This window comes from Equus caballus, chromosome 9 (assembly GCF_041296265.1).
Source record: "Equus caballus isolate H_3958 breed thoroughbred chromosome 9, TB-T2T, whole genome shotgun sequence".
In the NCBI taxonomy this organism is placed as follows: Eukaryota; Metazoa; Chordata; class Mammalia; order Perissodactyla; family Equidae; genus Equus; species Equus caballus.
In genome coordinates, this window is record NC_091692.1 from 69031999 (window position 1) to 69046287 (window position 14289).

At 36.2% G+C, this 14289-nt stretch overlaps 1 protein-coding gene across 4 annotated transcripts in view; it reads left to right on the plus strand.

The window, feature by feature from the left end:
* PKHD1L1 (PKHD1 like 1) overlaps nucleotides 1–14289 on the plus strand; it is a 150401-nt gene that overhangs the window by 65235 nt on the left and 70877 nt on the right. For all 4 annotated transcript variants that reach the window (XR_011421351.1, XR_011421352.1, XM_070221703.1 and 1 more), the window contains exons 34-45: nucleotides 404–508; nucleotides 1184–1372; nucleotides 2433–2603; nucleotides 3162–3388; nucleotides 4368–5352; nucleotides 7556–7804; nucleotides 8526–8675; nucleotides 10346–10520; nucleotides 11501–11657; nucleotides 12064–12220; nucleotides 13407–13486; nucleotides 13952–14081. Coding sequence is in view for 2 of the 4 variants with exons in the window: in XM_070221703.1 (XP_070077804.1) it covers nucleotides 404–508; nucleotides 1184–1372; nucleotides 2433–2603; nucleotides 3162–3388; nucleotides 4368–5352; nucleotides 7556–7804; nucleotides 8526–8675; nucleotides 10346–10520; nucleotides 11501–11657; nucleotides 12064–12220; nucleotides 13407–13486; nucleotides 13952–14081 (2775 nt within the window). In the remaining 2 variants the exon portion in view is untranslated. The remainder of the gene's footprint in view (nucleotides 1–403; nucleotides 509–1183; nucleotides 1373–2432; nucleotides 2604–3161; nucleotides 3389–4367; nucleotides 5353–7555; nucleotides 7805–8525; nucleotides 8676–10345; nucleotides 10521–11500; nucleotides 11658–12063; nucleotides 12221–13406; nucleotides 13487–13951; nucleotides 14082–14289) is intronic.

Consider the following 14289-nt stretch of genomic DNA (forward strand, 5'->3'; position numbering starts at 1 on the left):
ACCCTCACAAGAGGGCTGTCATCATTTTTCTCACCTTAAAGGATGTGCTATACGTGCTGAGTTATTACACAAATACTCTCAGTCATGGAAGCTTTTTCTATTAGCGTATGAAAGGTTAAGTGTATTTGGTTAAGGTGGCAAAGAGAAACTGAATAACTGCTTTTGATTTCGATAAATAATTATTATGTATTTAATGTGTGTAGAACACTTTATAAAGGGGAGGTCTCTGATCTAAAAGTAATCAGTACTCAAGCATGATTAGTATGAGAAAAAGTACCAAAAATCTTACTATGTAATGTGGAGCTTTTGTAGAGCCTTGACTGTTGATTAATTACACTTCATCTTTGTATTTCACAAAACATATTTGAGAACATGTTTTTTCCCCCATCTTTATTCTTTCTAGGGTCCTTCCCTTGCAATGTGACATCATCATCAGAAAATGTCATAAAATGTATTCTTCATTCAACAGGAAATGTATTCAGGATTACCAACAATGGAGAAGATTCAGGTATCTGCCAGCATCTATATATTGTAAATAATGGAAGCACTTTACCTTGGAATTAGTTTGAGTTTTAGTTATGTTGTACTTAAAAGTATTCAGAGAATACATATTGTTATTTCTTTCTATAATTTGTCAATAGTATCCCCTTGACATAGGGGGCTACATACAGAGTGAATCATGGTGGACTTGAGTTTAAAAGGCTAGACTTTAAAATTTTCGAGTTCAGGAATTGCCATTTGGTTTTATTGCAGTACAGAATTTCCTGAATTACTGTAGTTTTGTATAGATTTCTAAATGAGTATTCAAATTGAAATTATACAGATTTTTGTGTGTCTCTATGCCTGAGAAAAATTGTTTAAAGAATTGATTATAGCTTTAAAAAAATATTCCATGTGATATTTCTGAACAACTTGTTTACTGGCTTTCTGATTCTTTCCAAATTGTCTCTTGATCATCAGTTTTGGAGTTGTGTGGTTTGTTTTTTTCCCTTAGCTTCTCCTTATCTTACTTTTCATTATCTCTATTTTGTTATGTGTTTAAATTATGCACATAAAAGTTTTACAATGTTATTTAAAAGACTTTTTCACTAGTGGCTATATAAAAATGCAGTATTTTCAAAGATAATTGTTAAGAATTTTTACTCCCTTGCCTTTTTTCTTTTAACTCAATTCTTGCTCCCAGTACATGGATTAGGTTATGCCTGGTCACCATCAGTCTTAAATGTTTCTGTGGGAGACACAGTGACATGGCGTTGGCAAGCACAGCCGTTTCTTAGGGGAATAGGATATAGAGTTTTCTCTGTCTCCAGTCCTGGAAGTGTAATTTATGATGGCAAAGGATTTACAAATGGAAGAGAAAAATCTACATCAGGTTTGTTTCTACTTTGTTGAGTTTTGCATCATGCTTCTTTTTCCTGGCTAAAATTAAAGTCATGTTGTTTAGATTTAAAATGCTTTTACATAAATAATACATACCAATACACAAAATAATTTAGCTGGCATTTTATTGCTGTTATAAAAATATTGCAAACTTATAAAATATCATGTAAACAAGGTATTTTATATATCTGAGATGAGTTCTGATATCAGAAACATCTTTATTCATTTTGGAATAATCAACCAATTGAAAAAAATCTATCGAAACAAGAAGATACAAAGAATATTGAAATATGTGTTTTAATCATACTACTCTGGCAGCAAGTAATGAACTTGCTTTAAAATCAGTATTTCTCTTGGGGCCAGCCCAGTGGCATAGAGGTTAAGTTCACGCACTCTGCGTCAGTGGCCTGGGGTTCATAGGTTTGCATCCGGGACGTGGACCCGGAGGTGGACCGGAGGCGGACCTGGACGCAGACCGAGCACTGCCGGTCAAGCCACGCTGTGGCAGCATCCCACGTAAAATAAAGGAAGATTGGCACAGATGTCAGCTCAGCAACAACCGTCCTCAAGCAAAAAGAGGAAGACTGGCAACAGATGTTAGCTCAGGGCCAATCTTCCTCACACACACACACACAAAATCAGTATTTCTCCAGGACAACTCAGTGGAAAGTGTGCCTTTTAGACTGCCTGTTTGGTTCTATTCATGTAGCAGTTTGAGCTTTTTACTCATGACCACAAACCAAGTATTGTTTATTTTTTTACTGCATGTTGAGTTTTTCTTTAAAATGTGGTAAGTTATAGCAGACTTGACATGGTTCTCTAGAAAAATTAATGCTGGATCTTGTCTTCCCAGAATGTAATTTCTTTATACGCGATAGCTCTTTTATAGCCAATGCGTCATTTCCTTACGACTTCCTGTCTCACAATATCACACACACATTAAAAATAAGAAACCTGTCATCTCTGTGTGTATTTGAGTGATCATTTCAAATTTCTTTTCAAAGATGCATTAATTGCTTGTATTTATTATGTACGATCTTATTTTATGGCAGGTTCATTTTCTTACCAATTTACCTCACCTGGAATCCATTATTATAGCAGCGGGTATGTTGATGAAGCTCAATCCATTTTTCTCCAAGGAGTCATTAACGTTTTACCAGCTGAAACCAGGCACATTCCCCTGCACCTGTTTGTGGGTAGCACCGAAGCCACATATGCTCAGGGTAAGAGAGTTGAAGATGGAAACACTGTTTTCAGGTGACCCAGGGTTTATGTGAACTTCCTAAAATAAAAGGCAGATGCCTGGGTCTGACGCTGGTTCTGTCTCCTACTAGCCACATTCCCTTGAGTCTGTCTGAACTGCTCTGAGGCTGCAATTTATTCCGTAAAAAAGGATCTTGTTAATATTGTTAATATTGTCCTGCCAGTCTCCCAGAGTCCTTGTGTGCCTCATATGATATGTAATCTGAAAAATTTCTGACAATGTGTACATGCCCTGGAATATATTAAAATGTGAGATGATGTTATTATTTTATTTTCCCCATGCAATCTTGCGTTAGACAAATTGACAAATAAATTAATTTTATATTCACTCTTCTCTCTTTACTGTACCATCTTTGTTCAGGTCTTTCTTTTAACTTTGTACTGCTTGAGCCCATTTTGTTGTTAGAATTTTACTGGAATATAAACCACCATCATCAAAATAAAGAGTAATGCCGTCTGAAAACAGTTCCTGTTTTAGAATATTATCCATGACTTACAGGCAGTTCTTTTGTCTAAAGGAGGACCTGAGAATTTGCACTTGGCAAGCTCTGCGGCGGGGTGCCTAGCAACAGAACCCCTGTGTGGCCTGAACAATACTGGGGTTAAAAATGGAGAAAGATTGCTCTTTGAGCTTTCAAGTTGTTTTTCACCATTTATAACCAACATTAGTCCATCTGCTGGAACAGTAAATGAATTAATAACGATTACTGGACGGGGCTTCAGTAGTCTTGCATGTGCTAATAAGGTAAGAAAAGATCTCCTTTTTATTTCCGTATTCTCAGTAAAAGGAGGATGTTTCATCCATAACCTCATAATTTAATTTCTAACGATTTTATTGATATATAATTCACATACCATGCAATTCACCCATGCGCAATTCAGTAGCTTTTAGTACATTCACAGAGTTGTGCATCCATCATCACAGTCAATTTCAGACTATGTTCATTACCCCAAAAAAGAGCCCACAACCCTTAGACATCACCGCCAAGCCCCCCATCCCTCCCAGCCCTGGACAACCACTAATCAGCTTTTTTTCTCTGTGGATTTGCGTATTCTGGGCATTTGTTATAAGTAGAATTATACAATATGTGGTCATTTGTGACCAGCTTTATTGGCTAAGCATAATATTTTCAAGGTTCATCCATCTTGTACCATATATGAGCGCTTCATTTCTTTTTATGGCTGAATAATATTCCATTGTATGGTATACACATTTTATCCACTCATAAGTTGATGGATATTTGAGTTGTTTTCACTTTTTTGGCTGTTATGAATATGTAGCTATAAACATTCGTGTACAATCATAATTTAATTTTAAGGTAATCCATGAGATGCCCTAATTAGCCCCCAAAATTAATTTTATGAATTAAAAAATTTGCACATGATTAATTTTTTTCTTTTTTGAGGAAGATTAGCCCTGAGCTAACATCTGCCAATCCTCCTCTTTTTGCTGAGGAAGACTGGCCCTGAGCTAACATCATGCCCATCTTCCTCTACTTGATGCGTGGGATGCCTACCACAGCATGACATTTGTCAAGCGGTACCATCTCCACACCCAGGTTCCGAACCGGCAAACCCCAGGCCGCTGAAGCGGAATGTGCCCACTTAACCACTGCGCCACTGGGCCACCCCCTTAATTTTTTTAATTTAGTTGTGCTAATACAAAATTTAAGTTCATAGTAGAATAAGGTATTGACTTGTTTTCATATTCATTTTGCTTTCAGGTTACAATTGGTAGCTACCCCTGTGTTGTAGAAGAAAGTAGTAACAATTCCATTTTGTGTCATATTGACCCTCAAAACTCAATGGATGTTGGCATGAGGGAAATTGTCACATTAACTGTCTACAACCTGGGTACTGCTATCAACACACTGTCCGATGAACTTGATAGACGATTTGTGCTTTTGCCAAACATCAACATGGTGTTGCCAAATGCAGGATCAACCACAGGAATGACCAAAGTGACCATAAAAGGCTCCGGGTTTGCAGTTCCTTCTGCAGGTGTGGAAGTCCTTATGGGTCAATTTCCATGTAAGGTTCTATCAGTAAGTTATACAGCCATTGAATGTGAAACATCACCTGCTCCCCAGCAGCTCATGACGGTAGATCTTCTAATACATGGAGTGCCTGCCAAGTGTCAGGGGAACTGCAGCTTTTCTTATTCAGAAAGCATCACTCCCTTTATAACGAGAATCGTCCCAAACTCTATCGAAGAATCTGTAGAAGTTCTTATTGAAGGAGAAGGTTTTGGCACTATCTTGGAGGACATTGCTGTTTTCATTGGAAGCCAACAGTTCAAAGCAATAGATGTTAATGACAATAACATCACTGTTCTTGTGACTCCTCTCCCAGCTGGACTTCATTCTCTTAGTGTTGTGGTGGCAACTAAAGGCTTGGCTCTGGGAAACCTTACTGTCAGCAGTCCTGCAGTAGCATCTGTCACCCCAACTTCTGGAAGCATTGGTGGTGGAACCACTTTGGTAATCACAGGAAATGGTTTCTATCCAGGCAATACCACAGTCACTGTTGGGGATGACCCTTGTCAAATTATTTCTATCAACTCCCGTGAAGTTTACTGCCGCACCCCAGCAGGGACAGCTGGGAGGGTCAATGTGAAGATCTTTGTTAACGCAGTCGCTTACCCACCTCTGTCATTTACATATGCCTTGGAGGATACTCCGCTTCTCAGAGGGATTGTCCCAAGTACAGGTACTGCAATACCTGCCTTTTCGTTGACTTGATATCACACTATCAGTAATATTTATTAGCACAGAATTAGAGTAATATTTATAAATGATTATTAAGATGTGTTTTTAGACAATCCCACATAACCCAATTATACATGAGTTCGAGTTCTGTGTAGTCTCTCCTTTTTGATATTTTGCACGTTCTTGAGGTAAAATATTTAGTGAAATTCCAACTTCTATTTCAGAACAAAATTCATTAACTTGATGTAGTTTCAAAATAAGGAATAAACAGATGAATATCTATGGACTAAAACTGATGATTAATTTATGTCATTCATGTTGATGTGGCACAAGAAACACCTGTTAAAATTCACAGGTAGTTGGTCTTACTAACATTGAGAATTCTTCACAATATGTTATTTCCATGAAACTACAATTGATTATTAACTTATTAACACAACAGAATTCTTTTTAAGGAAGTAATTGGCCCATTCAGATGGAGAAAATATTATAAAATAAGATTTACCTATTTTGCATGACTTATTTTTCTAAGATAAGAATAGATTGAGATGTCTTCTTGATCCTTTGTCATTATGCTAAGCTGCTTCTGGTCATCTTCAAGCTGCTGGAACACTCATCTGTGTAATGAATTCTGGAGAGGCAGCTGTAGTGTAATGGTTGAGAACATGACCTTGATGCCTGGCTTCAAATCTTGGTTCTTCTACTTTTCAGTGATGACACTTTGGAACAAGTTTTTTAAATATCAGTTTCCTTATACATGCAAGTACCTACCTCATAAGGTTAAAGAAGTTCATTCATATAATGGAACTTAGAATGGCACCTTTAATAAAGAACTCATTAAATGCTAGCCTTTAAAAGAAGCCTTTTAAAAAAGTCATTACCAGGAAATGTGTCAGGTTTGGGTAAGATGTACTCTCTGCCTTCAACAAGTTTGCTACTGAAATTTTCTTTGATGCATCAAGTTTTCTTATTTAGAAATTTTTAAAAAAGCAAACATTAATAAAAGCAATGACATACTTTTATCCATATATTTGCAATCATTACAAATGATGAACTAGATATTGGCATATGTTCTTTATTCCCATGAACCATTTCTGTTCCATCTCTCTCTTTGAATGTCTCTTTCAAAACAACGTATTTAAAGATATAAGACTTATAAACAAGCGAGCACTGAGCTGTTTTATTCACTGAAGAAACAGGGCAATAGATCACACTTAGAACAACACTTCCATTTCAAAGGTGAAAATGCCAGACAAAATTAAAAATTTAAGACCAAAGAAACATTTTTTTAGCTTGTTATCTTAAAACCATTCCTGACATGAAAGATCTCGTTAATATCTGTGGTCTTTAAAAAGGCAATGTGTATTTCAGTGATCTTTACTATTATATGGTTATGGTCAATTATATGGTTATTTTTACTATTACTACTTGTATTAAAGTGAACCTACTACTTGCTGACTCTGCATTTGTAACCAGTTATGTTGATTTATTTCTATTCACTTAATATTTAGGTATATAGTTATTCATTTGGATGACCTATGAAAAATTCCATGTTTAATGCCCTCAATGCATTTTTGTCAAAAGGAGGAAGAAAGGGAACAGAAGGATTGAAATACTTTGTTCTATGTACATTTATTCATGGCATTAACATCAACATTCACCTATAAGTCTTTAAATCAGTTCCTTATTTCTGTATTTACTACGTTACACCTAATTATTTATATATCATAATTTGTTTACCAAGTCATATATTTTGAAAATATTTGAATTAAGAAAAATAGTCCATCCTCAAAAGAGTTGCTAATATCAAGAAAGTACCAAAAATAAAAAATAGTGAGCACCATCCCTAAAATATACTTCAGCTCACCACACCCTACTCAGATATTCATACTTAACTCTAGATCTCTCTTCTCCTCTCCTGTCTTCTCTACTAGGCTGAATTAGTAGCCTACAACTCAGTAGAATGGACAGAAGGGCTGGAAAATAATGAACGTTAAGATAAACAACTTATAGTTAATATACTATAGACTGCAATGTATATTATAGCCAAAATGTATATGACACGACATGTATTGTCAATATTTATATTAGTTTTGAAATACTGGATATTATTTTGTTTATGGAAATAAATAGGTACTGTATATTTTAAATGCACGTGTAAGTACTGGAATTTAGATATATTTATATTTTTTACTTTTTTTAAGGTCCACCAGGAACTGAAATTCAGATCACTGGATCTAATTTTGGTGTTGATATTTTGGAAGTTTCAGTGATGATAAATTACATTCAGTGTAACGTGACCATGGTCAGTGACAGTGTATTGCAGTGCATCGTGGGAGAGCATGCTGGTGGCACTTTTCCTGTGATGATGCGTCATAAGACAAAAGGCTCTGCTGTGTCCACAGCTGTATTTGAGTACCCCCTTACTATTCAGAATATTCATCCAAGCCAAGGTAATCAGGAATGTGCCAGAACCTACAAATATTTTCTATTTTTCAATAAACACCTGTCTGATTTAGAAGAAAACTATGTCCTTCAAACACTGCTAAAATGTGTAGTTCCTATAATACATTAAAAATATTTTTGTTTATGCATCAAATAAATAAGCATGTAAGGGTATTAGTAAATCATTTTTAAATATTACTTTAATGCCTGTATTTCTCTTAGTGCTGTATAACTTATTTAAAATTTATCCTGACTTAAAATGAGCAGGTTAGATGTGGAAATTTTTTAAAACATCATGTTTAGACATCACTGACTTGTTATTATGTCTACATAAATAAGTATTGTTTTCTATTTGAAAATTATTTTAGTGGTTAAAAACCTTAAGTATAACCAAGGTACTCTTCATTAAAATAGTAATTTTACATTTATGTTTTGACTACTCTGAAATTCTTTGTGACATCTCTTTAAATAAAATTTTAGTTCCTAGAAGTAGTTTGAATAAATGACCAGAGGCAACATTTACTCAATGAAGGTTTTAAAACACTACAATTAAATGAGATTCTGTTGCATTAATATAATAGGATGTAATATATATAATTTCAGTTCTAAGAATCTTTTCATTTAATGTGACTTATTTCCATTTCAGATTTTAAAATAAAGTTAAATATATACACAGAGGACATTTTCTTTTAATTAGCTTTGTTTTTCCCTTTTATATTTCTTCCCTAGGGAGCTTCGGTGGTGGTCAAACCATGACTGTGACAGGCACGGGGTTTAATCCACAAAATTCAATTATATTAGTGTGTGGCTCAGAATGTGCAGTCGACAGACTTAAATCTGATAGCACAACATTATTATGTAAAATTCCATCTAATAATGGTAAGTTGTCAGAAAAAAGAATGGCAGTCTTTGAGAAATGGTTAGTTTTATAAAGATCAGAGTCTGAATTTCTTCTGTCAAGTTTTCGTGATCTTTGGGGTAACTGAATCCCTTTGTGACTCCCCCGATTTTAAGCAGTTTCCTCAGAACTTTGTTTCCTAGGTTTATCTGTCTTTCAAGATTCACAGCATTTGGGTTAGATTGAACTGTTTATAAGAAATTGCAGTTTTCAGTTTATCATGAAAACTGAAGGCTCTTACTTTATTGAGCATGCAAAATGGAGAACATAATTTTAGTTCCTATTGGAATATTAGATTTCCCTTAAAATAGAATAGTGTAGGGGCCAGCCCCGTGGTCGAGTGGTTAAGTTCCCATGCTCCACTTCAGTGGCACAGGGTTTCGCCGGTTTGGATCCTGGGGACAGACATGGCACTGCTCATCAGGCCATGCTGTGGCCGCGTCCCACCTAGCACAACCAGAGGGACCTACAACCAAGAATATACAACTGTGTACTCAGGGGGGCTTTGAGGAGAAGAAGAAAAAAAAATAGGGTGGTGTAAAGGTTGTAAGTGTGAACTGTAATAGCACATTGCCCAGATTCAAACCCAAGCTGTGTCTTTGGGCAAGTTATTCAATCGCTCTGTGCCTCAGTTTCCCCATTTGTAAAGTGAGAATAATCACATTAGGCTACTTTATGAGATTACTGTGAGATTTAATAAGTTAATGTATGTAAAGTGGATGGAATAATATCTGAAACATGCTTTGTGATTTGCTATTATTACTCTTACTTATTTTTATGTACTGATTAAGAGCTGGGCTCTGAGGAGCCCCAGAATCTCACTTTTGCCACTTACTAACTGTGTCCCCTTGGCTAAGTAACAATTCCTCTCTGCTTCAGTTTCTGCATCCATTAAATGGAGATATTATTAACTCTAATTCAGTGGGTTATTGTGAAGCTTAAATATCTGGTATTTTAAGGTCACAACAAATTTTAATTATCTAAAAAGTTTAAGAAGAACTAAAGGGAATATTCTAGATGTATAAAGGATATAGTTTATGTGCAAACTTTTTTTAAATATTAATGAAATCTGATGAAGAATTGTAAAGAATCTTAAAGACTTCTTAAAGAATATGGAAGAAAATGTAACATTTTTATGACTGGGCTCATTTATCATTACAACATCAGTGTTTGTATCCTGATTTTTTAAAAATGCAACAACGCTGCTGAGATTTGTCATGGTTTTTAGGCTGTCTGTCTTAGCGCTCGCTCCACTTCTTCTTTTACATTCTTGCGTTGGGTTTCTGTCGTTTTTCTGTCTTTTTCCTTGCTTCCAGCTGTCACTCCTGCTGTTGTCAGCGTGCCTGCCATTGGCAGTTCTTCCTTCCTGGTCTGATTTGCAGTGTCGGATGCTCTAGGACTGGAAAACTAAACAGGGAGGCGTGTAAAATTGTCTGAGGGAGGGTCTACAGGTTTTTTCCTATTGATAATCGGCATGAACTTTGCAATGTTTTTGGCTATTGCTAGAGATTTTTATTACCTCACATATAGTCTGTGTATACTGGAAGGTGATTTCGGGAAAAGGAAGATGTTGTTGAAAATGTTTGGGAATTTTGGACATATTTAATGGCTTGATGGCCGAACTGTACTCAGTTTGATCCTTTTCTCATAGCCAGGGGACCTGAGCAAGTCTGTGAAGTCAGTGTGGTCAATGGGCAGGATTTGTCACAGTCCGTGACTCCTTTTATGTACACCAATGACATGACTCCACTCATCACCGAAATCTCTCCCAAGAGAGGCAGCACAGCAGGGGGCACCAGACTTACAGTCGTGGGATCAAGCTTCAGGTACTGTCTTTACATACGCATCCATCAGTGTGTACTTCCAGACTCAAGCCATTACGCCTGCTCTCTCATATGCCAGCATGGTGCTTAAATACAGTCATGTAATGTGTACCCACCTGCTCAAAAGTCACACTTGAGGCACATAATAGTACTAATAGCTAATATTTATTGAGTACTTACTCTGTGTCAGTCACTTTCCTACGCCATAGAAACTTCCTGCCTTACCTTATTCGATATTTTTATCCCATTTTATGGTTAGGACACTGAGATTAGAGAGGTTAAATAACTTGCCCCAAATCCTAGTAAGTAATCTCACAAGTATAAATACCTTCTTGTTATGCTTCCTCAACATCTCCTCTCCAACTGTGATCTGCTTCATTGGGTCAATGAAACGTGTCTTCATGCATCAGGTCCATTTCATTGTAACTGGCCAGATTCCTTTTTCCAAAACATATTCATTATTTGGCTCAAATTTATGGACTACACTCTCATCATTCTTCAGGTGGATAAGCCTGACTTCACAACTGCAGATCATTTAAATCATAGAAGGCAATTTTAATTCCTCAAGTACTTACAACTCCCTTGGACTTGCATTTTTACATGGAGATTAAGTTCTAGCGTCTGTGAATATGGTAAAAATGGCACATAGACAAAATGATCCCTGAAAGTCTCTTCTAAGGTGCCTGTTTGGAAAACAACATCGAATTTCTCAATAAATTGAACCAAAGCAGTTTTTCTCCAATACTGAGACACCTGCTAGTTTGTACATTTTATTTCCTGGCCTCTTAACCTCTTTGTTTACATTTTTCCCAACAAATATTTTGAAGTCTTACTACTGAAACAAAGTGTCAATCTGTGCTTTGCTGTATTGTAGGGTGAGATCACTGTTTTTGCAATAATGCATATCAGTAACAGGGTTTGACAGGGTGATCTAGAAATTTGAGAGACACATCAATGTTTTGTTCCCCCTTTTTTCTTTACAGTGAAAATATGCAGGATGTTCTCATCACCATAGCTGGAGCCAAATGTGATGTCGAATATTCCAACAAGACATGTATCATCTGCATGACAAATGCCCACACTCCTTCAGGGTGGGCTCCAGTGCATGTCAACATCAGAAGCATTGGCATGGCCAAACCGGTACTAGTGCTGTTGGGTGTAGTAATCTCCACAACAGAAAAACTAGCATTAGGGGAGGTGAAGTAATCAGTAATGGACTTTTTACTTTGTTAATGTCTCCAAAAAATAATTGAGATGTGACTATAATAATTTTAAAGTAGCTTATGTTTTTGACTTCATGATTTTTATTTTTATGATTTCAGATCAGTTTTATGATTTCAGATTTTTAATTATTCTTGATTGTAGAGTAGTTGGTAATGGGTTTTTCATTTTATTATTATACTGAAATAAACCAACAGGCAGCTATAACGTATTTAAAGTAGGTTATACTTAATGAAACTGTTTACTGTTTTAGATTTCTTTTTTGAGAAATGAATGAAGAATTCTGATAAAACCTCTAAATTTAGTTTCTCATATTCTATTACAGGATAATGCTAACTTCCTGTATGTCGATGCTTGGTCCTCCAACTTCTCGTGGGGAGGAGACTCTCCCCCAGAGGAAGGGTCACTAGTTGTTATTACGAAAGGACAGACAATTTTGTTGGATCAAAATACTCCTATTCTGAAAATGTTGCTTATTCAGGGTAAATTTCGGAAAATCTGCTTATTAAATCATGCCTATGGAATATTTCTTTGAGGGTAATTTAATTAAAATTCATGGTTATGAACATCCATAGTGGTATCGTGTTTCTAATGCAGAGTGTAGTACTGAGTTCTTTAAATTAAACATTACAATCCATTTGTGGTATGAAATTATTTAGTGTGTTGTAACCAGAATCTTTTAATGAAATAGAATAGAAAATATATCAGAGTGTATTGCTTTCATATGGGGAAGCATCTTTTAAAGTCAAATGTTCTGCGTGCCTATGCACTTGCAAGGGATCACAACAGTAAAAGGTGTTTCTCACTTAGAAAAACACTGGTATAGGGAGTTCTAGGAGTTATAAAATCAGAGATTTGTTAAATTCTATACTAAATGACCCCCCTGACTCCCCTTGGATGCCGAGTTGTGATTCTGACCTTTGCCTGTGGACCTGCTTTCAGTTGTTATCTGTGCTTCTTGACATGCTGTTTTTACTATAGAAAACTAAATAACCAGAGCTGTTACCAGTGCATGTAAAAGCAACAATCATTGGCAAGAGTAAAGTGCTTTGGGCTTCAGTGTATAAATTGACCATAATGGTTCTAGCTGCTCAAGGACCTTTGCATTTTGTTTTCGTTTTAACTTCTGGGATAATGGCAGTGTTTCAGTTATTTGCAGTTAGTATGCATTGAACCTTTGGACAAGTAAAGTTTTACTGTCCATAGATTTACATCAGTCTTGGGAAAGTGTCTCAGCACATTCTTTAATCACGCTAATCAGGCTATAGCTGTTGCTAGTGCAAATTCATGGTTAAAAGTTCAGAGCTAATGTTGGCATTATAATGATTTCTACAAAAAGTACCTTTCTTTAATTTTAATCACTTTGTTCTTAATTTGTATTTTGAGGCCCTGTGTTTATAGAACTATAATTCATGTAGCTGCACTATTTAATAGCGTTTAAAATAACAAAAGGCTGAGGGAAAATAATCTGCCTAAGGATCTGATTTTTATCAACTCTTGGGTCTTGTCTGAAGTTTTTACACTTTATATGGACAAAGAGCTGAAGTGAGGTGACGTGCATAGTGATAGCAGACAGCAATAAGGAATTAAATTTTAATGTATAATCTAATAAATAGCTTCTAGTAATATCTTTCCTTGTGATACATTTCAAAATTGTATGGTTCATAGGTGGAACTCTAATATTTGATGACGCTGACATTGAACTCCAGGCAGAAAATATTCTAATTACCGACGGAGGCATTCTTCAGGTACACAGAGAACCTGACGTATCTTCACTGCCAACCTCTCTCCATGTCGTTTTAAAATACTGCGTGTAAAGTGAAAGCTAATTATGCCAAACTCTCACAAGTTAATCTTTGTGTAGGTCTCTGTTATTAGTAGGTCTCCTTTTTCTGGGGAATAGTTCCCTGGAATATTCTTGCACTTTCAATGGGAAGATAATAGCGTATTATCACAAGTAGAATTTAAAATAGAGCAGATAAAAAAATTAGTTCTGAGATGTGACTGAAGTTAATTAGTATACTTTCCAAAGGTCTGGCATAGTATATTTGGCTGAATAGAATATTTGAGGTTTATCTTTTGGAAGAAAGATACTGACAACTGAATAATACATTCCCAAAAGAGAGGGGAGAAAAGGAAAGAACTTTTGAGTGATGAGACTTGTAGATATTGAGTTTTAACTTTCTGAATGATGCTGGTGAAATCCCTTGCAGATTGGGACGGAAGCATCCCCATTTCAACACAAGGCAGTCATCACCTTGCACGGTCACCTGCGGTCTCCGGAGCTCCCAGTATACGGCGCTAAAACACTGGCCGTGCGAGAGGGAATCCTGGATCTGCATGGTACGGAAGCCCAAAGGCTCAAATAGGTCGAGGAGAGACTAGCCGGAAAGCCAGAGATTATCCTCTTAATAACTGTCTAAACGAAAATTTGCCAAGCTTCTCCAGTCTTTAGATATTCCCTCCTGAATCCTGTGTATCCTTCTCTCCCTTTATCCAGGCCAAGTCAGCTCACACATACTATCAAGACTTACAACCAAGGTCACTCTTG